Here is a 27,940-nt window from a genome sequence, read left to right on the forward strand (position 1 = left end):
GTTGTTTCAGATCTAAATATAGATACTCGCGCGTAGCGGAAATTATGTCCCCCCTCCTTACCCCACCGGAAGTATTACAAAACTGTCATGGCGGCTTTTGGTGTTCATTTTGGCACGTGTTCTGCGTGCCTTGCTGTTTACAAGGTTGAACAAGATATATTCAGTTATATATTTCAGTGTCGTTAATATTTTGTAGTTCAGTCTATTGGTACATATATAAATCACAGAGAATTCCTTTGAAATTATTGTAGAAATGTCCTTCACAACACTGTGTTATCGCCGGCGACATGATTCATCGTTCGATTTGTTGCCCTTGCCTACATCCGAAATTGAGTATTAATCAAGCCTCGTCTCAGTGCGGACATAAATTTGGCCATGGAAACGGAACCAACCTTAAGCCAACTGTTGCGACTTGAATCAAGGCAATCCAGTCAAATGCCCTTCTTGCATGAACCAGTTAACTTTTTTGCTCTGTCTCAGAAATACTCCATCACTGCCATGTTTATATACAGTCTTAGAAATATTCTTAGGTCAATCTAATGTCTAATGTCTCTATGGGAATTCCCCCGTCAGCCCGAAAATTACTTTCAGTATAATATCACAGTATTATGAAGTGATGAAAATCTATAGGATTTCACTTGATGCATGTCATCGATCCCAATTGCGTGAATCAATGCTCATGATATCAATCACTGGATTGTCTGGTCCAGACTCAATTATTTACAGACTGCCGTCGTATAGCTGGAATATTGCTGAGTGCGACGTTAAACAATAAACATACAAACTATAGGGTTTCATGTTTGGTCAAATCTTATTGTTAAAATTATTAGGGGATCCTTAGACATGTTAGATGGGTGATTACGATACCATAGCTGTGAAATCATAGCTATGTACTGCTCTATCTTTACTATCTGACTTCATAATGAGTCTGATGCTAATTTGTGCACAGGCCTTCACATGCTCCATCAGTGTGCATGGCTTACCTTTAGAATGCAGTATAACAGACTTTTCAAACACGTCACAATACCCTATGATTTAATTTGAAGTATTTTGTTGCCAGTCACACTGGCAAAACAATGCAGTGTAACGTCAGGGGTCAGCGAGTGTGCATAAGCTCCTCTCAGTGATCTCCACGTGCAATGTTGTGAATAAGCCCAGCAATGCTGAGAGTTTTAAATATTTGTTTACTAAATATAGACCTGCGGCAGCGCATTTTATAGACAGCGCTAGTTGGTGAAAGCACTTTTATTTAAAAAATATGTTTTATTTGTTTCACTGTGTGGGCACAGCTCAGTCAGTTAGCTGTTGTGCTAACAATCCGAAGGTTGCAAGTTCGCGTTCGACAAAATTTTAACAAAAACTGTCTGCATGTCTTTGAGATACATGACCTACGGCAGAGATCGTCCACACGAGAAGTTGTGGTACTGTATTCCAAAGGTGCTCCGATTGCACATTAAAAAATATCATGGAATCTTTTACACATGCTTGTTGCCAAGGAACCTTGAAACTACACCATTCATGATACTCATAAGACATTAAACATGTTTAAATAGTGATACATGGTTCTGATTACCCTATCATTGTATCCACCCAATATTAGCTGCTGACCCTATGGGTTACTGTTAGTGTCTACTTTTGCCATACAGGGCCCTATTCCACAAAGCTATCTTAGCGCTACGACAGTCGTAAGTCTATGTTAATGTTTAGGAGTTACAATCGTCTTAGTGCTACAATCGCCTTATGGAACAGGGCCTAGTACCACAAACTTTTCTAACAGGTCACAAAACCCTATGACATAATTTGTGAAATTGTGTTGCCAGACACACCGGTGAAACAATGCCCTGTGATGTCAGGAGTCATCAAATGTGAATAACCTCCTCTCAGTGATCTATCATCTCTACAAGTGATGTCATTGAATAAGCCCAGTGATGTTGATAGTTTTCAATATATGTTTATTAAGTCTAGCCTGCAGCCATGCATTTTATGCAAGGCGTCAGTTTATGAAAACATTTTTATCATCAAAATATTTTGGGGTGGGTGTGTTGTCGCATCCAAGATTATTGCACTTACATAGCGACGTGCATGCCAAATGTGTGTGTGGCTGCTTGTACTTGTCCAGACTGATGCCGATTTATAGTGCTAGCTCACTGAGATACCATGCCGCAGTTTAACATGAATACCCCACTCAGACACAGTATACTGACTCCGAGCTGACCAGTCCTTGTTTTAGCCTCTTAATGCCGAGCGCCAGACATGGTAACAACAAGTACCATCTTTTAACGTCTTTTGGTTTGATGTGACCAGGGATCGAACCCCGGACCTTCCGCTCTCTGGGTGGATGCACTACCATTAGACAACGGAGGTGGTCGCTCTACAATGGCATAGCATTAGTTATGACTATATAAATACATTTAGAGAGTGTTATTTCCAATTTGTGAATTTTTATTGACATTTCCTGCAGACTTGATATTTGAGAAGATCCAGATAGGCTCCTATTGTAATACAATGTTTGATGGAGTACAATTTTGTTTTATCCCATGTAATGTATTGCAATAATTCAACACCTGACTATTATGACTATAGCGTTAAATTTCTAATACTCCACACTGTGTTTCAGGATGGGAAGGCGGATGTTGTTGCTAACGATCTCGGAGACAGAGTTACGCCCTGTGTTGTTGCATTCACCGACCATGATCAGGTATACACCAGGTTATGATTCTAAAATATGTATTCCCAGTGGAACCGTGGAGATCTGTGTCAAGAATAGGCTTCCAGCAACCCATGCTTGTCGTAAGAGGCGACTAACGGGATCGGGTGGTCAGGCTCAAAGACTTGGTTGATGCATGTAATTGTATCCTAATTGCGTAGATCGATGCTCATGATGTCAATCACTCGATTGTCTGGTTTAGAATGTATTATTTACAAACCACCGTCATATAGCTGGAATGTTGCTGAGTGTAGCAGTAAACAAAAAACAACCAACCAATAGCGTGGATCAATGCTTATGATGTCAATCACTGGATTGTCTGGTCCAGACTGGATTATTTACAGACCGCCATCATGTAGTTGGAATATTGCTGAGTGCGGCGTTAATCAACCAACATGCATGCACAAAGCCGTGTGAGTGCAAGTATCACGAGCGCAACACTAAACCCAATAACCCCTACCCCAGTTCTTTTCCCACCAACCAAACCAATTAAGATTATTTTTTCACATTTTGAGTGATTGCTATCGTGGACCAGGCTTATGTCAGTGTCACGGCATGTACCATATTCGACGTAATAAGTGCCCACGGCGATATTCGCTAATAAATTGGCCAGTGAACAATCCTAATTAGCTACCCTTCAGATCGATCAATGTACGCAAGACTTATATATTCGCTTAAAATTCGCACTCATCTGTTATATGCACACTTAATTATGGGCAATTAAATTCTGGAAAAATATATCTGTCGTACATAAACATTTCAGGCTGTCAGCATAAACCACGAAATTTACCTTTTAACTCTGTTTTTTATCACTAAAATAATATTCTAATAAGAGCCCCCTATTTCTAATTTTGAGAGCGCCCTGGGCGCTTATTACGTCGAATACGGTATATTTGATCATGCCGTCAAGTCATGTTCAAAACACCGAGATACAGTTGACAGAGCTAACTGTGGGTTGATACAATATTCACTCCTCCTTCCAGTCGGTCGGGGCGGCAGCCAAGCAGGGCATTATCAGGAATGCAGCCAACACCATCAGTAATGTTAAACAAATTCTGGGGCGGAAGATGGAGGACCCAGTGGTTGAGAACTTCAGCGCCAAGTCTACAGCCAAGGTAAGTCATTATGACAATCTCATTAGAACCGGATCTTTGTGTTTTGTGTTCTGTGGAAACATCTTGACAAGAGGCTTTTATTCCTATTGCATCTCCACAGGTGGTGGAGAAGAATGGGATCCCTCAGTTTGAAGTGAACCACAAGGGGAAGACGAGTCAGTACTCCGCCAGTCAGGTCGCGGAGATTATCTACAGGAAGATGCTAGGTAGGAGATGTAGAGATTGCTATACGTGAAGATCCGGGGTCGAATAGGTCTTCAGCAACCCATGTTTTCCGTAAAAGGCGACTATGCTTGTATTAAGAGGCGACTAACAGGATCGGTGGTCAGACTTGCTGACTTGGTTGATGCATGTCATCGTATCCCGATAGCTTTGATCGATGCTCATGATGTCAATCACTGGATTGTCTTGTCCAGGCTGGACTATTTAGAGACCGCTGTCGTATAGCTGGAATATTGCTGAGTGCGCGTTAAACAACGAACAAGAACAAGAACTATACGAGTAGCCAATGTTTCAAATAATATGTATTCCCAGGCTGCCATCAGGACCCACAGACTTTAGAACTTACCTAATCTTTTCAGGCCATCATTAACTAGACCGCAGCTAATTGTGACAAATAGACTGACAGGTAAATTTACTGCTGGCCATAAGGGACAAATCAAATTTGAAACTACTGGCCCGACACAAGATCTTCCAACCCTGGGCTTATGGGCAGGTGTTTATTTGGAACACAACAAGTAGCTCTCACCTACCATTTGTCTTACATATCTGAGACCTGCATCACTTGGGGCTTTCCTTCCATATTAAGTTGACACACCATGCTGTAAGTTGAATATTGTTAAAAAGCACACTCACTCACTCACTCACTCACTCACTCACTCACTCACTCACTCACTCACTCACTCACTCACTCACTCACTCACTCACTCACTCACTCACTCACTCACTCACTCACTCACTCACTCACTCACTCACTCACTCACTCACTCACTCACTCACTCACTCACTCACTCACTCACTCACTCACTCACTCACTCACTCACTCACTCACTCACTCACTCACTCACTCACTCACTCACTCACTCACTCACTCACTCACTCACTCACTCACTCACTCACTCACTCACTCACTCACTCACTCACTCACTCACTCACTCACTCACTCACTCACTCACTCACTCACTCACTCACTCACTCACTCACTCACTCACTCACTCACTCACTCACTCACTCACTCACTCACTCACTCACTCACTCACTCACTCACTCACTCACTCACTCACTCACTCACTCACTCACTCACTCACTCACTCACTCACTCACTCACTCACTCACTCACTCACTCACTCACTCACTCACTCACTCACTCACTCACTCACTCACTCACTCACTCACTCACTCACTCACTCACTCACTCACTCACTCACTCACTCACTCACTCACTCACTCACTCACTCACTCACTCACTCACTCACTCACTCACTCACTCACTCACTCACTCACTCACTCACTCACTCACTCACTCACTCACTCACTCACTCACTCACTCACTCACTCACTCACTCACTCACTCACTGGAGTAGCCAATCATGGACCTGGAATTCAATCTCATACACGTTTATTCCAGTTACTTCACATGGGTTTCTCACACCAGCTGTTGAGAAAAATTGTACAGTTCTGGTTCAACATCCCATTTCAGGAATTCTGCATGCTTGGCGTGGGACGTGACTTAGTTATAATGGTGGTCAGGCCTGGTGACTTGGATGAGTGTCACCATACCCCAGTGGTGCTGGATGTTGCTGATAATAATACCATACAGGGCACTTGCAGACATGTTTAGATGTGCATTTGGAATTGTCTCTGGCAACAAGAACACTCCTAGTCCACCTGCCCACCCAGTGAATGTCATGTCAACTTGAGCTGGGAAATAAGCTGTTGTAATCTAAAAATTTGCCTCCCTTCTTTTTCATTGAGACTAATAACATCCTATGCAATTTCTGAATCACCAGATTATTTTATTAATCCTACGATGCATTCAATCTGATTTAAATCAGATCTTTGTTCTCGCTACCATGAAACAAAGATCTGAGGAAATACCATAACGGGTCAGGTCAGACCAACCTCTCATCCGACCAATCAGAGTGTCGCTTACCAGATCATGAAAGAGACCGTCGGAATGTGTTTTCTAATCATGCAACCTCGAAAATTTAACACGGGGTATTCTGAAAGACAGTTACCATGGTTACAGGCTTTATGACTGAATCCATACAATCTGGGACACTTGTTTGCCATTCCAGAATGTTCCTTTGTTCATTTTTCAAATATTTAATCGAGAATTTGTCAAAACATGTTTCGAAGCAAAGCCACCTGTGCTGTTAAAAATGAGAAAGCTGCCGTCTGCTTGGCAAAGTCGACTTCCTGTCAGTCATTCCATGGGTCGGTCAAAGTTCGGGAAAGGTCAGTCTGACGTGACCTGTAATGGGATGTCCTCAGATCTTTGTTTAGTGGTAACGAGAACTTAGATCTCATTTCAATGAGATTGACTGTGCATTAAACATAAGCTTGTTTGTATATTCATCTTACATACTGCAGGGATTATCCAGATGAAGTACCTTTGGCAGACAAATTTGGAATTTTTTTGCTGAAAACTGGGATTTTCTTAAAAGTCCTTATTTTCTGAAATTCAGCGTATGTTGATAATGTTAAAATGTAAGCCTACATGTCTACGTTTGCTCCACCAGAAACTGCCCAGAGTCACGGAGGAAGTGGCATTCAGGATGCTGTACTCACTGTGCCATTTGGCTTTGGGCCTGAACACAAAAACACCTTCAGGTGAGGATGAGTGTACCATAACACTGTCACTGGAATTGTCTTCATGGGATGTATCCAGGGGTTGTCGACTTTTGAGTGTGAATGAGTATATAACTATTACTAATGGATACGACCCGTGAAGATGCGGGGTAGAATAGGTCTTCAGCAACCCATGATCAGGTGGTCAGGCCCGCTGACTTGGTTGATGCATGTCATCGTATCCCAATTGCGTAGATCGATGCTCATGATGTCAATCACGGGTTTGTCTGGTCCAGACTGGATCATTTACATACCGCTGTCATATAGCTGGAGTATTGCTGAGTGCGGCTTTAAACAACAAACCAACCAACCAACCAAGATTGTGGATTTGAATCCTAGTTCGCTCTGATTATGTTTCCAGGTTTGTCAGCACCGTACTTGTGCTCATGGGTTTCATCAAAGTGAAAGCTGTGTTAAACTCAACTCACTTACTCTCTGAGTATGACTTGGCTGTTTAAACACTGCCCCCCTTGATAAAGGTGGAATTTGATGATTGTGGTTCACAATTATATTCATTCACCCTTTGTTAACTTTCTGACCGCCTCCGTGGTCTAGTGGTAGAGCGTCCGCCCGGAGAGCGGAAGGTCCGGGGTTCGATCCCAGGCCACATCATACTAAAAGACGTTAAAAGATGGTACTAAGGGGCTAAAACAAGGACTGGTCGGCTCAGAGTCAGTATACTGTGTCTGAGTGGGATATTCTTGTTAAACTGCGGCATGGTATCTCAGTGAGCTAGCACTATAAATCGGCATCAGTCCGGACTAGTACAAGCAGCCACACACACATGTGCATGCACGTCGCTATATAAGTGCAATAATCTTGGACGCGACGTTAAACCCAATTTCACCTCACCTCACTTATTAACTTTCTAAATCATTGACATTTAAGTTTGAATAGCATTCAGAAGGATGCAAGTGATATGGAAATGGAGACCTTTTACCATGTAGTCAAACATTCTATGTATCTTTTGACAGTGAGGCTGCCACCAAAGCCGGCTTCAACATCCTCAGGTTAATCAACGAAGCATCAGCTGCAGCCTTGGCGTATGACCTTGGGCAGATGGACCATTCAGAGAGCAGGTAACTTCATCCATGAGGATGACTCAAAGGGGAGGCGGGATGAGGACATGTATTGGCCCATGATCTGCATAAGTGGAAAATGTGCAAGTTAGCAGATCTGTTCACACGAGTGAGAGCAGGACTTTTCAATCCAACATTTGCTTGGTTTGAAGTAGCAGCAAGACAATGTGTGAATGTTGCCCATGTTATGACCATACTTGCCTGCCTAATCAATAGATTTTTAAGTTATCCTGCTTTATCCTACATTATCCTGCATTATCCTGCTTTATCCTACATTATTCTGCTTTATCCTACATTATCCTGCTTTATCCTACATAATCCTACATTATCCTGCTTTATCCTACATTATCCTGCTTTATCATACATTATTCTGCATTATCCTACATTATCCTGCAGCTTGGGTCACGTGATGGCTGTAGTTCGGCCTGTTTCGGTGATTCGTTTATGGAAACGTCTCTCTCTGGGTGAGATATCGCCTTTGAGATTAGATTACGTTTCGGTTCAAGAGCAAGAGATTGTATTAGATGTAATGCAGGATAAGTATTAAATATCCAAAAATTAGATACCGTATTCGACGTAATAAGCGCCGTGGGCACTCTCAAAATTAGAAATGGGGGCTCTTAATAGAATGTTATTTTGGTGAAAAAAACCAGCCTTGAAAGATAAATTTCGTGGTTTATGCTGACAGCTTGAAATGTTTATATACGACAGATATTTTTTTTAAGAATTTAATTGTGTATTATACGCGAATAAATAAGTCTTTTGTACATTGACCAATCGGAAGGGGTGCTAATTGGGATTGTTCACCAGCAAATATATTAGTAAATATCGCCGTGGGCGCTTATTAGAGCAGGGCGCTTATTACGTCGAATACAGTATTAATATTTATCAGTCCTACGACATGAAACTTCTACCTTTCGTGATCGTGCTTCCAGCTATGCCCTGGTGTACCGGCTTGGAGGCACGTCAAGCGATGCCACAGTGCTGAAGATAGAGAACGGCATGTACAGAGTCTGTTCATCCACAGCAGACACTCAGTTCGGAGGCAACCAGTTCACAGAAGTCCTGCTCAAGTATCTTGCTACTGAGTTTAAGAGGTAGGTGCAGAGTGCAGTTTGTCAAATCTTCAAATCAGTCAGGTGGTCAGTAGAGCAGAGTATCGCCTGGTATCTTGCGATATGATTCGTATCACGATATGGACTGACGATACTACTGGTATAACGATACACCACATCAATAGTAAGAAATGATGAAATCACTGAAATACAGCTCAAAAACCTTTATACATTTATGTATTGACATCTAAAAAACTTTAAGAAAGAAAACCACAAGAACAAAACAGGTTTAAATGAAGGGATGGTTATTTAATGTAACAGTTAGTCCTCGTCCTCAGCTACCACTCCTTGTGTTCTGCCATGCTTGTCTCCCATAATGGGAGGTAACTCTATTACTTCTTGTTCTATTTATAGCATATCACGATCTGACAAACAGATGATTCAAGTATCGGGTGAACCAAAGTATCGATTATATCGTGGACCGTATCAGTGAATCGTTACAGCCCTAGTGGTCACTGCTTGCTAACTTGGTTGATGTATTCTCAGTGTACCCGGGGCAGTGGGGTAGCTTAGTGGTAAAGCGTTCGCTTGTCAGGCTGAAGACCCGGGTTCGATACCTGACATGGGTTCAGTGCGTGAAGCCCATTTCTGGTGTCCCCCACCGTGATATTGCTGGAATATTACTAAAAGCGGGGTAAAACCATGCTCACTCACTCACTCTCAGTGTACCCCGACGACATGGATCGTTGCTCATAATATCTGACTCTAGATTATTTACAAGCCTGTAGCATGAATATTGCTGAGTGCATCTTTAAGCAACAAACACACACACACCTCCAAATTAAGGCATATAAGTTCTTCTCCTCTTGCCTTATTATGCAAGAAATATATATATATTCAAACAATATGTCTATGTGATGAGTTAGGTGTTTGCATAAAATGAATTCCAATTTTGAGATATTGGTATCGTCATAATTTAGGAATATCAGCCATTCAAATGTGCCTCAACAATGATGACCTTGAAGTATATGGTGATCCATTTGACCTTTTGTTAGGCTTAACAAAATAAAAGAATTGGTTCTCAGGCAATGGTTTTTGAAAATTTAGTGCGGGCGGGTTTTTCCTTTTTTTGTGGGGGTAGTTCAAACGAGTATGTAACCAAATAAACAGTTGTGAAACCAAATAAATGAGAAAGAGCCTTCCTACCTAAATGTATTCCTTGATGAGTAAAATACTAGAATACTGTATTTGGCTACTGTTGGACTTGGAATATTTAAGGAATGGAAATATAAACGAAACATGCGGCGAACTTTATGATGATGTAGGCAGTGCCTGAGGACCAAGCCCATTATTTTTTTATTATATGGGTAACGCTATCATTTGCAGAAGCCTGAGGTCTTCCATTAACTGCCCGACGAAGGAGGCAGTTGAAAAGACAGAGGGCTTCTGGAATTGATAATGCCCTGAAAAATAGCGTTACCGTTATTATAGCTAAAATGGATGGAATTTGTTATCAAATAAAAAGAAACAACAATATCGATTTTGAAACATTTACTGCAATCAACACAAATGTCAGGGACCCACTTTTACAAATATGGAAACGTCATAGAACAAACCAGATGATGTCACTATTGAACGTGACGCCACCTATCCCTATCCTATGACGTCACCTAACAACGGGCGTGATAATGGCCCGTCGTCAAGTAATATGAGGGCATTATCAAGTTACAGTGGCCCCCTCATTTCTGCTAACATACGGGCGTTTTAATGATAATTCTATCCATTTTGGCTATAAATGATGCTAATGCATTGCAGACAGTACAAGGCTGATGTGACTGAAAACAAGCGCTCGGTTACCAAGCTACGCTTCGCTGCTGAAACCTGCAAGCATGCTCTGTCCACGCTGGGTAATGCCAAGTGTGCCGTCGACTCTCTCTACGATGGCATGGACTTCCATCACGGGGTGTCAAGGTGAGAGGCTTGGAAACACATGACAGACAGCTAGTTCATTGTAGTTCCTTTTAACCTTTGGTGGATCTCACAATATCGGGGATTCTGGATTAGAATAGGTCCCTAGCAGGTGGATTAGGTTGTCAGGCTGGGTGACGTTATGGTTTCCCTTAACGTCACAGGATTGTCGGATCCAGTTGATTATTTTTGTGGGCGCTGCCTGTGTATATCTGGGGTAGAATAGGTCTTCAGCAACCCTTGCTTGCCATAAAAGGCGACTGTTTGCTGTAAGAGACGACAAACAGGATCAGGTAGTTAGGCTCGCTGTCTTGGTTGGCGCATGTCATCGCATCCCAGTTGCGAAGATCGATGCTCATGATATCAATCACTGGATTGTCTGGTCCAGACTCGATTATTTACAGACCGCTGTCATATAGCTGGAATATTGCTGAATGCAGTGTTTAACAACAAACAAAATTAAATTGGGCGCTGTCATGTTCCTGGAATATTGGTGAATGCAGCGTTAAACAACAAACCAACACAATACCAGTTATTTTTTAACTTATCCTGCATTACTCCGTATTGCATTTACTGCTGTCTTTGACAGAGAGACGAACTGTGTGAGATCCAGCTGCTGAAGAAAGTTGTTTCCATCTGTCCAGGAAGCAGCGCCCCCTCCCACACAGTCGGCACGTGACCCGGAAGACATGACGTCATGTCAAAACTCATAACTGCTTTGTCAACCACATGGATCGGACGTGAACTGTATCCCTCAGTGGAATTATTAAAGAGAGTTTACTTGGTCCTGACTTTCTTTCGTTTTCTACGACAAAAGTCTGCTGTATTACCTTTGCCTTCATTATATTGTTAATTGGTAATGTTTCTCGCTCGGGTTCTGACTCTCGTCACGGTTTTTCCGAGCGTATTGTTGTTTCCCGCCATTTTGGTTTACCGCCATTTTTTCCCGCCCTGTTGCGATTCACTACATGTCCACGTACTTTCGTGTTTTGTGTCTTGAATTCGCTCTATGGTTGGAGTTTTACATTAAGTTTAATGATTGTTTTCGGCGTGTTTGAAGCGTAATTGTTTGCTCTTATTAACTTTGTAACAAGAATAAGTTATGTTGAGTTACATTATGTTTCACGTTGTGTGTTTACACATCGTTATGTTTTTTGCTTCAATTCCAGTATGTCTCGCTGCTCTCGCTGCCGCGGGAATAAATCTGGACGGGACCCCCACCCCTGCTGCCTGGACTGTACAACCCCGTGTACCCTCACAGAGCGTTGCAGTTATTGTAGTCCCCTGTCGCCAGTCGCCTTCACCGCCTACCTCAGAGTGTCTCGGAAACGATTCACCCAGCGTGTGCGTCGACTCGCTAACATGTCATCCAACGTAGAGTCTGCCTCCCATGGCACGACATCCGACCGTACACGGTCTCCTACACCACCCTTACCGTCATCTGCTTCGACATCATCGTCTGCAGCATCGCCCGTTTCGGGTTTCCTGTCACCTCTACCATCTACGACGACAACTCCGGCGCCTCTTGGTCCGGCGCCTCCGATGTACCCGGCGCCTCCGGCGCCTCCGATGTACCCGGCGCCTCCGGCGCCTCCGATCTACCCGGCGCCTCCGGCGCCTCCGATCTACCCGGCGCCTCTTGGTCCGGCGCCTCCGGCGCCTCCGATCTACCCGGCGCCTCTTGGTCCGGCGCCTCCGATCTACCCGGCGCTTCCGGCGCCTCTTCGTCCGGCGCCTCCGATCTACCCGGCGCCTCCGGCGCCTCTTGGTCCGGCGCCTCCGATGTATCCGGCGCCTCTTGGTCCGGCGCCTCTGATGTCTTCGATGTATACGGCGCCTCTGACTACTTCGGCGCCTTTGACTTGTGCTGCGCCTCCTACTTATGGACATGCCCTTCCGTCATCGTTCATGGATCCATCTTGGATGCAAGCTTGGATGCAGTCATTGTTTGCGCAAGCTCAACCCACCTCAGCGACGCCGACGGTGCCTCCTGCGACGCCGGCGACGCTGACGGCCCCGACTACTGCTACTGCGATTCCTGAGGCCCCCTCCACATCGGGTGCTTCTCGGTCTCGAACATTGTACACCTCGTCGCCTCCGACTGTCTCTCGGCACTCGTCCAAGTCTGCTCGTTCCCGTCGTCGCTCTCGTAGTCGCTCTCGTAGTCACTCACCCGTACATAGACGACGACGTCGTTCCTCCTCCTCGGAAGGATCATTTCGCCCCAACTATGACCCTCCATCTCCCGAGATTGATACACACTTGGGCCTTTCACAGGTTGCTGATTGGTTGGCGGACCGTCTGGCCTCCGTCGCTCCCTCCCCGGGCTCCGATGTGGATAAAAAGTTGACGATCTGGTCTAATCCGACTTCTCTACCACCCGACCCAATGCTCACTGACCTGGTTACGGCGTTGGACGAGGACTTCGCTAAGTTGTCCCTCACGCCGTCGTTCAAGGCTCCGCGTTTCCGGCGGGAAGATTTCCCCGTCCACTCCTTCGACGTGGCCGACGGTGCACATATCCTGGACGAGGACTTACATCGAATGACCGGGTCTTCTCAGTCCGTCACCATACGTATGCCGGACTCCCGACTCGCTTTCGTGGAAACGGAACTGCGCCGTACTTTGAAGCCACTATCTACACTTGCTTCATCTGCCAGAGCCATTGACCAGGATCTCGCTGAATCCAATCCTAACAGGATCGACCACTTGCGCACGGTTATGACGTTCCAACTTCGCCAGATCGATCACATGCGCAATCACCTGAGAGCTGCGCTTGCGGAGATCACCACTACTCGACGGTTGGGTTACTTGACTTCCACGGACTGGGATTCCGAATTCAAGCGTTCCTTACTACGACAACCTTGGTCGGGTCCTACCCTTTTTAATGGTGCTATCTCCGCTACCCACACCCGCGTCTCCAGTTTCGCCAGGGATGAAACTGCTCTCAGAGCCTTGGAGCATGTAACACACCAATCAGCGGCCAAGTCCTCCAAAGGCAATTATAAACCACGCCGTTCCTCCCTCAAGGTCGTCTCCAAACATACCTCGCCCTTTCGTGGGACAGGGCGTGGTCGTGGTAGAGCCCGTGGCACTTACCAACCCCGAAGGGATCGTCGCCCCGGCAAGGGGGCCGATTCCACCTCAAAGCGTTGACCGGCGGCACCTCAACGACTGGGACCTCCCACCCCCAGTCGTTCCGGTCACCGACACACCTGTGGGTGGGAGACTAGGCCGGTTTTGGAGAAACTGGTACATACTGGAGGACCCGTTCGTCACCGACATCCTCCGTCAGGGGTACCGGCTCCCATTGTCTGCGCTGCCTCCTCTGACGTCTACTCCGTCAACGGCCGCTTATTCACCCCACCAGCTTCGGCCCCTTCACGACAGCATCCTTTCCCTACTGCAGAAGGAGGCCATAGAGATCGTACACGACCCGGCTCGACACCCAGGATTTTACTCTCCGGTGTTTCTGGTGCCCAAGAAGGGGACCACCAGCTGGCGCATGATACACAATCTCTCCACTTTCAACCGGCTCTACCTGGAACGTCCTCCCTACTTCCGAATGACGACGTTGCGACTGCTCAGGACGAGAATCTCAGCTGGCGATTCCCTGATCAGCCTCGACATCCAGGACGCCTATCATCATGTCCCCATCCACCCCAACGACCGGCGCTTCCTCAGGTTCCTTTTCAATGGTACCCATTACCAGTGGGCGGTCCTACCATTTGGAATTTCTACGGCCCCGTGGCTTTTCACACGGATCACCCGCCCGGTCGCCGCCTACCTACACCTGAGGAACATCAACTTCGATCCATACATCGACGATTGTCTCCTCAACAATCGGGACTCGGCGTTGCTACTGCGTCACAGGGATTTTACCCTGCGGCTCTTCAATCAGTTGGGTTGGATCGTCAATCAGACCAAGTCGGAGCTGATCCCATCGTTCCGTCTGCAGTTTATCGGGGGCCTGTTTCTCACGGATCTGGACCTCCTTCAAGTCCCCAGAGACAGGTGGTTGAAAATCCTCGCTCATCTCTTCCCTGCCCTTCAACAGGCTCGAACTCTCCGCCAATGGCAGGTTCTATTGGGTCTCCTCACGTCGGCTCAAGACCTGACTGCCAGAGGTCGCCTCCAGCTCCGTCCAATTCAACGGTTTCTCGCACCCTTTATCCGGCAGCAGGATCCGGAGTCCCTCATCGTCCTCCCGGTCCACCTCCACCCCTTCCTCCGATGGTGGACGGTGGAATCGAACGTCTGCGGCGGCGTCTCCTTGACCGCGCTACAGCCCTCCCTCCACCTGTTCGTCGACGCATCCAAACAGGGTTGGGGGGCTCATCTGGGGACTCAAACAGTTGCAGGGCTGTGGTCAGGAGATCGGCTCTTCTGGCACAGCAACAACCTCGAACTCGAAGCTCTCATACTGGCCGTCTCCCACTGGCAGAGCATTCTCCGGCACGGCCAGTTGGCCATCTCCACGGACAACATCACCATGGTGTGGTGTCTGAGGAATCAGGGTACTCTCCACTCTCAGTCCCTGCTCAACCAGACCTTCCGATTTTTCGACCTGGTGGACCGTTTAGACTTGCAATTCCTTGTTCAGCACATTCCAGGTTGCCGGAATGTTCTGGCAGACGCTCTGTCAAGGCCGGACAAGGTGGCTCCCACCGAATGGCGACTCCACCCAGAGATCTTCACAGTCCTTTGTCAAACGATCGCCTCTCCAAACATCGATCTGTTCGCCACGTCTCAGAACTGCCATCTGCCGACTTACATCTCGCCGGTCCCGGATCCGGCCGCTGTAGCAGTCGACGCCTTCAGTGTTCCCTGGGAGGGATTAAGCGCGTACGCTTTTCCGCCTCCGGTTCTCCTTCCCAGGGTTCTTCAAAAGATCCAGGCCACTCGACACTTGACACTGATTTTGGTCGCGCCTTGGTGGCCGGCCAGAAGTTGGTTTGTCGACCTCCGAAACGTCGCCAGAGACAACCCTCTAGAACTGCCAGCGTGGTCCAACCTTCTGCTTCACCCACACAGTCGGTTGCCCCACCCAAGTCCCGCTCGGTTTCATCTGCACGCCTGGCACATCTGCAAAAAGCCCTAGGAGCCAAGGGCTATTCGACTAGAGCAGCCAAGGCTATTGCTTTCGCCCATCGTCCATCTACACGGGGACTATATGATGATAAATGGTCCTCGTTCCAGGCGTTCTGCTCTGACAAGCATCAGGATCCGATGACGGCATCCCCGCAGTTCCTGGCTGAGTTTCTTCTGTACTTGCGCAGCACGCGTCGATTAAAAGGCTCTACCATCTCCACGTACCTGGTCGCCATTAACTCCGTCCTTGCCATTCCGGACGACCGGAGAATGACGAAAATTCCCGAACTCCAGGCTATGCTGCGCTCGTTTCGTCTCGACGACCAGAAAGCCAAGTTCAGACCGCCTGCGTGGGATCTGAATGTGGTCTTAAAGGCTCTTCGGGAGGCTCCCTTCGAACCACTCCACACGTCTTCCTTTTACGACTTAACGAAGAAGACTGTGTTTCTACTGGCCTTGGCTACTGCCGCCCGGGTTAGTGAGCTCCACGCCCTCGACGTCTCTCGGGTCAGGTTCGAACGCGGGACTCATGGAGCAGTTCATCTTGGGCTGTGCTGGGACTTCATCGCAAAGAATCAACTCCCCGGACAGCCTGATAGATCCTTCACCATCCCTCCACTTTCGTCGATTGTGGGTGCCGACGACGTGGAGGAGCTCTTATTATGCCCAGTTAGGGCCCTGAAGGTTTTCCTGCGACGGTCTAAAGCCTGCCGTAAGTCTAGGAAACGCCTTTTCCTACCGGTCTCCCCTTCGTCGCTGTCGGAGGTCAGCCGGAATACTATCTCCCTGTGGCTCCGGGCGGTCATCCTCCAATCTTATAAAGTCGCCGGATTGGACCCCCCCAAGGCTAACAACCCCCACGAGATTCGGGCGGTCGCGTCTACCATGGCTCTGCACAGTAACTGTTCCCTCAAATCTATCATGGAAGGCTGTTTTTGGCGTTCCGACACCGTTTTCGCCAACCACTACCTCCGTGATGTAGCCTTGGAAGATGTCGCTGGCGTTCATAGCTTTGGTCCCCTGGTGGTAGCTCAACAGGTCACCAACCCCCGACGCCACTGATTCTCCGTTACCCTGAGCGGGGCCCGTCGACCTCTCTGGTGTTTATCACCACAGATTAGAGGGCTCTACTGCGTTCCGCATTCGCTCTTAGGTCAGTGCTAGTTTTGGCATTCCCGCCTCATACTATTTCTGTCACCTATTTCGGGTTCCCTCTTTTGCATCGACTCTCGTTTCCTTTCACAGGAATGGTCGCTGGTGTTCCGGTCATCGCTTGTCCATGCGGTGCGATTTCATCGGACCTTTGTCGAGGGTTTTCTTCTGGCTCACATCTGAAGGTATGCCCACCGGCCGTGCCGTCTGATAAAGATGCAATACGGAGTAATGCAGGATAAGTTAAAAAATTTAGTAAAATCTAAATATTTTTTACATTTGTGTACTTATCCTGCATTACGAAGTCTAAGTGCCCCCCCTGCGCTCCGCTTCCTCCCCACGAAGTTTCCGATGTTATGTTAAAGCAGTTATGAGTTTTGACATGACGTCATGTCTTCCGGGTCACGTGCCGACTGTGTGGGAGGGGGCGCTGCTTCCTGGACAGATGGAAACAACTTTCTTCAGCAGCTGGATCTCACACAGTTCGTCTCTCTGTCAAAGACAGCAGTAAATGCAATACGGAGTAATGCAGGATAAGTATACAAATGTAAAAAATATTTAGATTTTACTAAGATTGTTTTGAAATAAGGAACCAGATATACACAAGGGCTGTGTGGTGGTCGGGAGTTCCTTCCCCGGCCGCATCATACCAAAAGACTTCAAAAGATGGTACTTGTTGTTACCCTGCCTGGTGCTTGGCAATGAGGGGCTAAAACTAGGACTGGACAGCACGGAGTCAGTATACTGTCTGAGTGGGCTATTCATGTTAAACTGCGGCATGGTATCTCAGTAGACTAGCACTATTGAATCGGAATCAGACCGGACTAGTACAAGCAGACACACACACACACGTGCATGCACGTCGCTTGTAACTGCAATAATCTTGGACGCGACATTTAACCCTATTTTATCTCACCTGCTGCCTTAAACAATGGTCACTCTGTAAGATTTAAACATTTGTTTTGCCTGTGTTGCCCTCATGTTATACTTGTGTTCCAGGGCCCGGTTTGAGAGTCTGTGCACCAGTCTCTTGCAGCAGGGCAGTGGCCTCATAGAGAAGTGCCTCGCTGAGGCAGGGCTCAACAAGACAGACATCAGTAAAGTACGTCCATTTGCAACACTGACATGGTCAGTTTACTCCATCATGCTTGGAGAACTTGTTAACCCGTTGTAGTTATCTCCCCGTGTCCAGTTGCCATGTCTGATGTGGTCACTCCCTTTGTCCAGTTGCCTTGTCTGATGTAGTTATATCCCCTTATCCAGTTGCCATGTCTGATGTAGTTATCTCCCCTTGTCCAGTTGCCTTGTCTGATGTAGTTATCTCCCCTTGTCCAGTTGCCTTGTCTGATGTAGTTATCTCCCCTTGTCCAGTTGCCTTGTCTGATGTAGTTATCTCCTCTTGTCCAGTTGCCTAGTCTGATGTAGTTATCTCCCCTTATCCAGTTGCCATGTCTGATGTGGTTATCTCCCCTTGTCCAGTTGCCATCAAGCTCCTCACACGGATAGTACGTTCCCGGAGCTCTCTATACTATCGCTGCCACCAGTCAAAACTCCCCACTGTGAATAGGTGGCCACAACCATGCTTGGAGTTGAACTAGCAACCGAATGACCGTAATGTTTACAAACAAGTGACGCCGCTTAATTACTTTCTTCGTTTGTCAATTTGAATTTCTGTTTCATTAAAACTATTGTGTTATTGATATAGTAAGAATGTAAGGGAGAAGTTGGTTGATTTTCAATTAGTCTGCAATCTCGAACCAATCTGATTATTAAAACAACAAAGTAAATTCATCTGGAAAACATGGTCAGTCGCAAACCTTTTCAAATTGAAATATGATGGCATTCCCAAAGACAGAAACAAAAGTATAAACGTTACTATATTTGGGGTTAGAGGGCAAATTTCAAGATTCAAGGTGTCACGCGCTGGGAATGAGCTTGAGTTGCCATGTCTGATGTAGTTATCTCCCCTTGTCGACTTGCCATCAAGCTCCTTCCCAGCGTGTGACACCTTCGTTACACTCTCGGTAACATCGCTGCCACCAGTGTGGGTGGGGCCATTACAAGAATCTTGAAATTTGCCCACTAACCGCAAATGTAGTAACGTTTATACTTTTTTTTTATGTCTTTGGGAATGCCATTATATTTCATTTTGAAAAAGTTTGACCATGTTTTCCAGATGAATTTACTTGCAATCTCGAACCAATCTGATTATACAAACAGAAAATCAACCAATGTCTCCCTTACATTCTAACTATATCAATTACATGATAGTTTTAAGGAAATAGAAATCCAAATTGACAAGCAAAGAACAGTAATTTAGCAGGGGTTAGTGTATTCGGCGTCGCAACAGCCGTCACTTGTTTGTAAACATAACGGTCCATCTGTTGCTAGTGGGGAGTTTTGACTGGTGACAGCGATAGTATAGAGAGCTCTGCGAATGGGCTATCACTGCGAGGAGCTTGACTTGCCATGTCTGATGCAGTTATCTCCCCTTATCCAGTTCCCATGTCTGATGTCGTAATCTCCCCTTGTCCACTTGCCACGTCTGATTGGGTAAGCATTTCTTCTAAGAACAGGTGATCACACCTGAATTTGTGTTCAAATCCGATTTGTTTAATAAGTAGTGGGACTAAATATGTGTTTTGTTGTTTTTTTGTGCAATATTATAAATTTTGACCTTGATTTCACCTCTTTGCATTTCGACCATAGTGAAAGCAGAAACCTTTTAATGCCGTTTTGTTTCAAAAATGCAATGAAATTTGGTATTTATATAGTTTCTTGTGAGATTAAGCACTTTTGTTTCAGTTTTTGAAATTTTGATCTTTTTTTTACCATGCTCTTAATTTCTCTCAATATGCATTTTTGGCTCTGTTATATGAAGCTGCCAGACAAATGGAGCTGTGCTCTGGCACTTATGTTTCTTCATATGATGACTTCATATACTACTCAGCATTTGCTTAGAACCAAAATAGTTATCTCCATGTGTGTGGTCCTTAGCAAATGGGGGGCACGGTTGGCCCAGTCGTCTAAGGCGCCGCAATTCGCTGTGCAGAGTTGCGTCCCTTGGGCACGCCAGAAACCTATGATTGTGGGTTCGAATCCCAGTTCGCCCCGATTTAGTTTCTAGGTTTGTCAGCACCATACCCGTGCTCGTGGGTTTCACCGAAGTGGTAAAGGTCTGAGACCTACATCACTTCGGGCTTTCCTCCCATGTTAAGCTGACACGCCGTGATATAACTGGAATACTGTTAAAAGCGGCGTTAAACCCAACTCACTCACTCACTCACTCACTCCTAAGCCAATGTTGAAAAGTATATTTTCTTAAAATTTAAAAAATAATTTAGTGTCAGTTTTTCTTCATTATTTATGCAGGAAATATTTGAATATGAACACTTGGAGTAGTTTAGCTTTTGTTATGTGGCTGTCTTCGTTGACATATTTTAATAGAGCCTTAGAAATCAAAGTTATGTTGTTGCCAATGTGACGTGAGACCAGTCAGCTATTAGGTAGATATGTTACCACGGCAACTGACCTCTCCTTCCAGGTGATTCTGTGTGGGGGCGGGGCCAAGGTGCCGATTGTGCAGAAGTCCGTGGCTGACACTGTCAAAGGAGCAGAGATTCTGACCTCCATATCTCCAGATGAGGTCATTGCCATGGGAGCAGCTAAAGAGGTCAGATTTATCTACAACCTACTGGGATATTTCAAAGTAGATTGAGCCATGCTATTAGTGATTGTGTGTTTCCATCAACATAGTTGCGTTTATTTCCAGGTGGTATTGACAGTGTTATCAATTGGGTGTTACTACATGTTTTAGAATTTTCTTTATCAATTTGTGAAAAAATGGTCAATGTTGTTTCAATATGTGGTCAAATATCTAAGAAAGTTTAATACTATTAATTATACTTTTTTCCCTAGACATTGCTATGTGGTAAATTGTGAACTATGCACATTGAAAATGTACACACTAACACCTTTTATAAATAGATATTTAGTGATTTCAAGTTCTCTATATTGTTTATTCTATATTTTTGTATTGCAGGCAGCATTCCTTGTTGGGAAGGAGATCGAAGATTTGAAAGATCATGAAGAGCACACCCAGGCCAGGTGCCTCTCCAGCTGTGTCTGTGTGAAGGTGTGTTGGGTGTGTCTGTGTGAAGGTGTGTCTGTGTGAAGGTGTGTTGGGTGTCTGTGTGAAGGTGTGTCTGTGTGAAGGTGTGTCTGTGTGAAGGTGTGTCTGTGTGAAGGTGTGTTGGGTGTCTGTGTGAAGGTGTGTCTGCGTGAAGGTGTGTCTGTGTGAAGGTGTGTTGGGTGTCTGTGTGAAGGTGTGTCTGTGTGAAGGTGTGTTGTGTGTCTGTGTGAAGGTGTGTCTGTGTGAAGGTGTGTTGGGTGTCTGTGTGAAGGTGTGTTGGGTGTCTGTGTGAAGGTGTGTCTGTGTGAAGGTGTGTCTGTGTGAAGGTGTGTCTGTGTGAAGGTGTGTTGGGTGTCTGTGTGAAGGTGTGTCTGTGTGAAGGTGTGTCTGTGTGAAGGTGTGTTGGGTGTCTGTGTGAAGGTCTGTGTGTGAAGGTGTGTTGTGTGTCTGTGTGAAGGTGTGTCTGTGTGAAGGTGTGTTGGGTGTCTGTGTGAAGGTGTGTTGGGTGTCTGTGTGAAGGTGTGTTGGGTGTCTGTGTGAAGGTGTGTCTGGGTGAAGGTGTGTTGGGTGTCTGTGTGAAGGTGTGTTGGGTGTCTGTGTGAAGGTGTGTCTGTGTGAAGGTGTGTTGGGGTGTCTGTGTGTTGGGTGTCTGTGTGAAGGTGTGTCTGTGTGAAGGTGTGTTGGGTGTCTGTGTGAAGGTGTGTCTGGGTGAAGGTGTGTTGGGTGAAGGTGTGTTGGGTGTCTGTGTGAAGGTGTGTTGGGTGTCTGTGTGAAGGTGTGTCTGGGTGAAGGTGTGTTGGGTGAAGGTGTGTTGGGTGTCTGTGTGAAGGTGTGTCTGTGTGAAGGTGTGACTGTGTGAAGGTGTGTTGGGTTTCTGTGTGAAGGTGTGTTGGGTGTCTGTGTGAAGGTGTGTTGGGTGTCTGTGTGAAGGTGTGTTGGATGTCTGTGTGAAGGTGTGTTGGGTGTCTGTGTGAAGGTGTGTTGGGGTGTCTGTGTGAAGGTGTGTTGGATGTCTGTGTGAAGGTGTGTTGGGTGTCTGTGTGAAGGTGTGACTGTGTGAAGGTGTGTTGGGTGTCTGTGTGAAGGTGTGTTGTGGTGTCTGTGTGAAGGTGTGTTGTGGTGTCTGTGTGAAGGTGTGTTGGGTGTCTGTGTGAAGGTGTGACTGTGTGAAGGTGTGTTGGGTGTCTGTGTGAAGGTGTGACTGTGTGAAGGTGTGTTGGGTGTCTGTGTGAAGGTGTGTTGTGGTGTCTGTGTGAAGGTGTGTTGGGTGTCTGTGTGAAGGTGTGTTGGGTGTCTGTGTGAAGGTGTGTTGGGTGTCTGTGTGAAGATGTGTCTGTGTGAAGGTGTGTTGGGTGTCTCTGTGAAGGTGTGTCTGTGTGAAGGTGTGTTGGGTGTCTGTGTGAAGGTGTGTTGAGGGTTTCTGTGAAGGTGTGTTGGGGGTTTCTGTGAAGGTGTGTTGGGGGTCTCTGTGTGAAGGTGTGTTGGGATGTCTGTGTGAAGGTGTGTTCGGGGTTTCTGTGAAGGTGTGTTGGGGTGTCAATGTGAAGGTGTATTGGAGGGTCTGTGTGAAGGTGTGTTGCTGGTGTCTGTGTGAAGGTGTGTTGCATGCCTGTGTGAAGGTGTGTTGGGTGTGTCTGTGTGAAGGTGTGTTTTGTGTCTGTGTGAAGGTGTGTTGGGGTGTCTGTGTGAAGGTGTGTTGGGGTGGCTCTGTGAAGGTGTGTTGGGGTGTCTGTGTGAAGGTGTGTTGGGTGTCTGTGTGAAGGTGTGTTGGGTGTCTGTGTGAAGGTGTGTCTGTGTGAAGGTGTGTCTGTGTGAAGGTGTGTTGGGTGTCTCTGTGAAGGTGTGTCTGTGTGAAGGTGTGTTGGGTGTCTGTGTGAAGGTGTGTTGAGGGTTTCTGTGAAGGTGTGTTGGGGGTTTCTGTGAAGGTGTGTTGGTGGTTTCTGTGAAGGTGTGTTGGGGGTCTCTGTGTGAAGGTGTGTTGGGATGTCTGTGTGAAGGTGTGTTGGGGGTTTCTGTGAAGGTGTGTTGGGGTGTCTGTATGAAGGTGTATTGGAGGGTCTGTGTGAAGGTGTGTTGCTGGTGTCTGTGTGAAGGTGTGTTGCGTGCCTGTGTGAAGGTGTGTTGGGTGTGTCTGTGTGAAGGTGTGTTTTGTGTCTGTGTGAAGGTGTGTTGGGGTGTCTGTGTGAAGGTGTGTTGGGGTGTCTCTGTGAAGGTGTGTTGGGGTGTCTCTGTGAAAGTGTGTTAGGGTGTCTGTGTGAAAGTGTGTTTGGGTGTCTGTGTGAAGGTGTGTTGGGGTGTCTTTGTGAAGGTGTGTTGGGGTGTCTGTGTGAAGGTGTGTTGGGGTGTCTCTCTGAAAGTGTGTTGGGTGTCTGTGTGAAGGTGTGTTGGGTGTCTGTGTGAAAGTGTGCTGGGGTGTCTGTGTGAAAGTGTGCTGGGGTGTCTGTGTGAAGGTGTGTTGTTAGTGTCTGTGTGAAAGTGTGTTTGGGTGTCTCTGTGAAATTGTGTTGGGGTGTCTATGTGAAAGTGTGTGAAGGTGTGTTGGGGTGTCTGTGTGAAGGTGTGTTGGGTGTCTGTGTGAAGGTGTGTTGGGGTGTCTGTGTGAAGGTGTGTTGGGGTGTCTCTGTGAAGGTGTGTTGGGGTGTCTGTGTGAAGGTGTGTTGGGGTGTCTGTGTGAAGGTGTGTTGGGGTGTCTGTGTGAAGGTGTGTTGGGGTGTCTCTGTGAAGGTGTGTTGGGTGTCTGTGTGAAGGTGTGACTGTGTGAAGGTGTGTTGGGTGTCTGTGTGAAGATGTGTCTGTGTGAAGGTGTGTTGGGGTGTCTCTGTGAAGGTGTGTTTTGTGTCTGTGTGAAGGTGTGTGTTAGGGTGTCTGTGTGAAGGTGTGTTGGGGTGTCTCTGTGAAGGTGTGTTGGGGTGTCTGTGTGAAGGTGTGTTGGGGTGTCTCTGTGAAGGTGTGTTGGGGTGTCTGTGTGAAGGTGTGTTGGGGTGTCTCTGTGAAGGTGTGTTGGGGTGTCTCTGTGAAGGTGTGTTGGGGTGTCTGTTTGAAGGTGTGTTGGGGTGTCTGTGTGAAGGTGTGTTGTGGTGTCTGTGTGAAGGTGTGTTGAGGTGTCTGTGTGAAGGTGTGTTGGGGTGTCTCTTTGAAGGTGTGTTGGGGTGTCTGTGTGAAGGTGTGTTGGGGTGTCTGTGTGAAGGTGTGTTGGGGTGTCTCTGTAAAGGTGTGTTGGGGTGTCTCTGTGAAGGTGTGTTGGGGTGTCTCTGTGAAGGTGTGTTGGGGTGTCTCTGTGAAGGTGTGTTGGGGTGTCTCTGTGAAGGTGTGTTGTGGTGTCTGTGTGAAGGTGTGTTGGGGTGTCTGTGTGAAGGTGTGTTGTGGTGTCTCTGTGAAGGTGTGTTGTGGTGTCTGTGTGAAGGTGTGTTGGGGTGTCTGTGTGAAGGTGTGTTGGGGTGTCTCTGTGAAGGTGTGTTGGGGTGTCTGTGTGAAGGTGTGTTGGGGTGTCTGTGTGAAGGTGTGTTGGGGTGTCTCTGTGAAGGTGTGTTGTGGTGTCTGTGTGAAGGTGTGTTGTGGTGTCTGTGTGAAGGTGTGTTGGGTGTGTCTGTGTGAAGGTGTGTTGGGGTGTCTGTGTGAAGGTGTGTTGTGGTGTCTGTGTGAAGGTGTGTTGGGTGTGTCTGTGTGAAGGTGTGTTGTGGTGTCTGTGTGAAGGTGTGTTGGGGTGTCTGTGTGAAGGTGTGTTGTGGTGTCTGTGTGAAGGTGTGTTGTGGTGTCTGTGTGAAGGTGTGTTGTGGTGTCTGTGTGAAGGTGTGTTGGGTGTGTCTCTGTGAAGGTGTGTTGGGTGTCTGTGTGAAGGTGTGACTGTGTGAAGGTGTGTTGGGTGTCTGTGTGAAGATGTGTCTGTGTGAAGGTGTGTTGGGGTGTCTCTGTGAAGGTGTGTTTTGTGTCTGTGTGAAGGTGTGTTGGGGTGTCTGTGTGAAGGTGTGTTGGGGTGTCTCTGTGAAGGTGTGTTGGGGTGTCTGTGTGAAGGTGTGTTGGGGTGTCTGTGTGAAGGTGTGTTGGGGTGTCTCTGTTAAGGTGTGTTGGGGTGTCTGTGTGAAGGTGTGTTGGGGTGTCTCTGTGAAGGTGTGTTGGGGTGTCTCTGTGAAGTTGTGTTGGGGTGTCTGTTTGAAGGTGTGTTGGGGTGTCTGTGTGAAGGTGTGTTGGGGTGTCTGTGTGAAGGTGTGTTGGGGTGTCTGTGTGAAGGTGTGTTGGGGTGTCTGTGTGAAGCTGTGTTAGAGTGTCTCTGTAAAGGTGTGTTGGGGTGTCTCTGTGAAGGTGTGTTGGGGTGTCTCTGTGAAGGTGTGTTGGGGTGTCTGTGTGAAGGTGTGTTGGGGTGTCTGTGTGAAGGTGTGTTGGGGTGTCTCTGTGAAGGTGTGTTTGGGTGTCTGTGTGAAGGTGTGTTGTGGTGTCTGTGTGAAGGTGTGTTGGGGTGTCTGTGTGAAGGTGTGTTGTGGTGTCTCTGTTAAGGTGTGTTGGGGTGTCTCTGTGAAGGTGTGTTGTGGTGTCTGTGTGAAGGTGTGTTGGCTGTGTCTGTGAACGTGTGTTAGTGTCTCTGTGTGAAGGTGTGTCTTTGTGAAGGTGTGTTTGGTGCCTGTGTGAAGGGATGTCATTTGTTGTTTGTTGATGCTGCAGGTATCCGATGATCCCGAGACGGACAACCTGATCACAGCGCTGCCGAAGCTTAGCCTCATCCCTTCCAGGAAGCAGCACACTTTCACACTTGCTGACGCCCAGGACAACTTCAGCATGGAGGTCTACGAGGCCAGTGACCCGCCCACACTACAAAACTCGTCCCTACTAGCCAGGGTGAGTTATTCAAGGCTTAAAAAATAAAAGAATTGGTTCTCAGGCAAAAACTTTTGAAAACATAGAAACATTGTTCGAACTAGTATGTAACCAAATAAACAGCCTCCCTACATAAACAAGCATACAAATTCCTAGGTGGTCATTTCCAGTCATTGAGGTGATTGATTGAATTTGGGGTATGTTTCATGATGTCTGATTATTTCACTCACAGATAGTGATGCGAGACCTTCCTACGCCAAGCAGTATACAGGCAAACTTCCATCTAAGAAGGTAGGCTCTAATTCCTGTGAACATTGTTTTGTTTAGCTCTAAGTCAAACTTTGCGAGTGATCATTCTGATGTGACCCGTAATGGATGCCCTCAGATCTTTGTTCAGCGGTATGGGTGGCCCAGTCGTCTGAGGCGCCGCGATTCGCTGTGCAGGGTTGCGTCCCTTGGACGCGCCAGAAAATCAGAAAATCAGAACCTATGATTGTGGGTTCAAATCCCGGTTCTAGGTTTGTCGGTTTGTTGGTAAACGTCTGAGACCTGCATCACTTCGGGCTTTCCTCCCACATTAAGCTGACATGCCACGATATAACTGGAATACTGTTAAAAGCGGTGTTAAACCCAACTCACTCACTCACTCACTGAGACCTGCATCACTTCGGGCTTTTCTCCAAAATTAAGCGGACCCGCCATGATATAACTGGAATACCATTAAAAGCGGCGTTATACCCAACTCACTCACTCACTCACTCAGCGGTAACATGAACTAATATTTGATTTTAATGAGATTGAGTCAGTTCATATCCCCTACTTCTACGTTCAATCTGTCATTTCAGAGAGGGTACCCTCCATGTGACCTGCCAAGAGCTGACTTCAAACAGGGAAGAAAGTGTCACGATTGGCATCAGCTGATGATGGGGCAGTCTACAAGCGTTATGTGACAAACTTTCCTGTGCCAGTAAAATCAAATATGAAAATGTGGTCAGTCATTGGATATGTTGTTCACCATTGTTGTGTATCATGAAAGCATCCTGACTTCATATGTAGATTAACATATTTTCTGTTAATATGAACATTGTAAATATGTTTTTGCAAGACAACGGTTTGTTCTGTCTTTGTAGCATAATGTGGTAAGTTGTCTCCCTTTAGCTGATTGTGGAGGCTGTGCATGTGTTGTTGGCTCCACACAATATCATTAAAGTCAGATTTGTACTCCAGTGGGATTCCACTCTGCATTGATGAGTGAGTGAGTGTGTTTTTATGATGCTTTTAGCAGTATTCCAGCGATATCACAGCAGGGGACACCAGAAATGGGCTTCACACATTGTACCCATGTGGGAAATTGAACCCAGGTCTTTGGCATGATGTGCCAAAGCTTTAACCACTCAGCTACCCCACCGCCCCGCATAAAGATCTGAAAACACCCCGATGGGAGGTTGCATCAGGTGAACTTTCCTACCAGGGTGAAGGCTTCTAAATTATCATTATGAGTGACCAAAGCATTCAGACAACCATACCTGATGTCTGTATCACAAAAACAAATATAATTGGGTAGCTCCAAATGCAAAAAGGTAAAGCTATGCTGTTATATTGTTGGGGATATTTTATGCACCTTGTAGTTATAGAGCACCATGGCATCTACACCCATCTACTATCGAGGGTGGCATTGTTTTGAGACTTTTCTTTTCCTCAGATGGAACATGCTGATTTAAGGCATTACAGAAACGAAACTGAATCGTTTTAGAAAACTGACAAAACATGGCTGAGGAACCCACACTTCCTTCTAGACTGGATGGTCAATGTTCACTCTGGGCTCAGCCATCTTCCCGAGGCAAGGGAGTTAACTGACTTTAAAAGTCCAGTTTCCACCCTTGCCGAACTAGGCTGGAATTAATGGGCTTGATCGTAGCGCCACCAGTGGCTATTACCAGTTATATATGTCTCTTCTAAGCCTCTCCTATGGACCAATCAGA

At 46.6% G+C, this 27,940-nt stretch overlaps 1 protein-coding gene across 1 annotated transcript; it reads left to right on the top strand.

Moving 5' to 3' along the window:
• The first annotated feature begins 61 nt into the window (after nt 1-61).
• Nucleotides 62-27,906, top strand: LOC124117697 (heat shock 70 kDa protein 14-like). The gene is made up of 14 exons (XM_048397058.1): nt 62-144; nt 2,618-2,698; nt 3,691-3,822; nt 3,923-4,028; nt 6,564-6,654; nt 7,647-7,751; nt 8,687-8,848; nt 10,622-10,777; nt 18,017-18,119; nt 20,562-20,690; nt 21,060-21,152; nt 25,806-25,979; nt 26,191-26,249; nt 26,804-27,906. Exons 1-14 carry the CDS (start codon nt 88-90, stop codon nt 26,877-26,879), a joined length of 1,524 nt encoding a protein of 507 aa, XP_048253015.1. The 5' UTR covers nt 62-87; the 3' UTR covers nt 26,880-27,906.
• Nucleotides 27,907-27,940: the final 34 nt, after the last annotated feature.

Source organism: Haliotis rufescens, unplaced genomic scaffold (genome assembly GCF_023055435.1).
Source record: "Haliotis rufescens isolate VD_foot unplaced genomic scaffold, xgHalRufe1.0.p SCAF_16, whole genome shotgun sequence".
Lineage (NCBI taxonomy): Eukaryota > Metazoa > Mollusca > Gastropoda > Lepetellida > Haliotidae > Haliotis > Haliotis rufescens.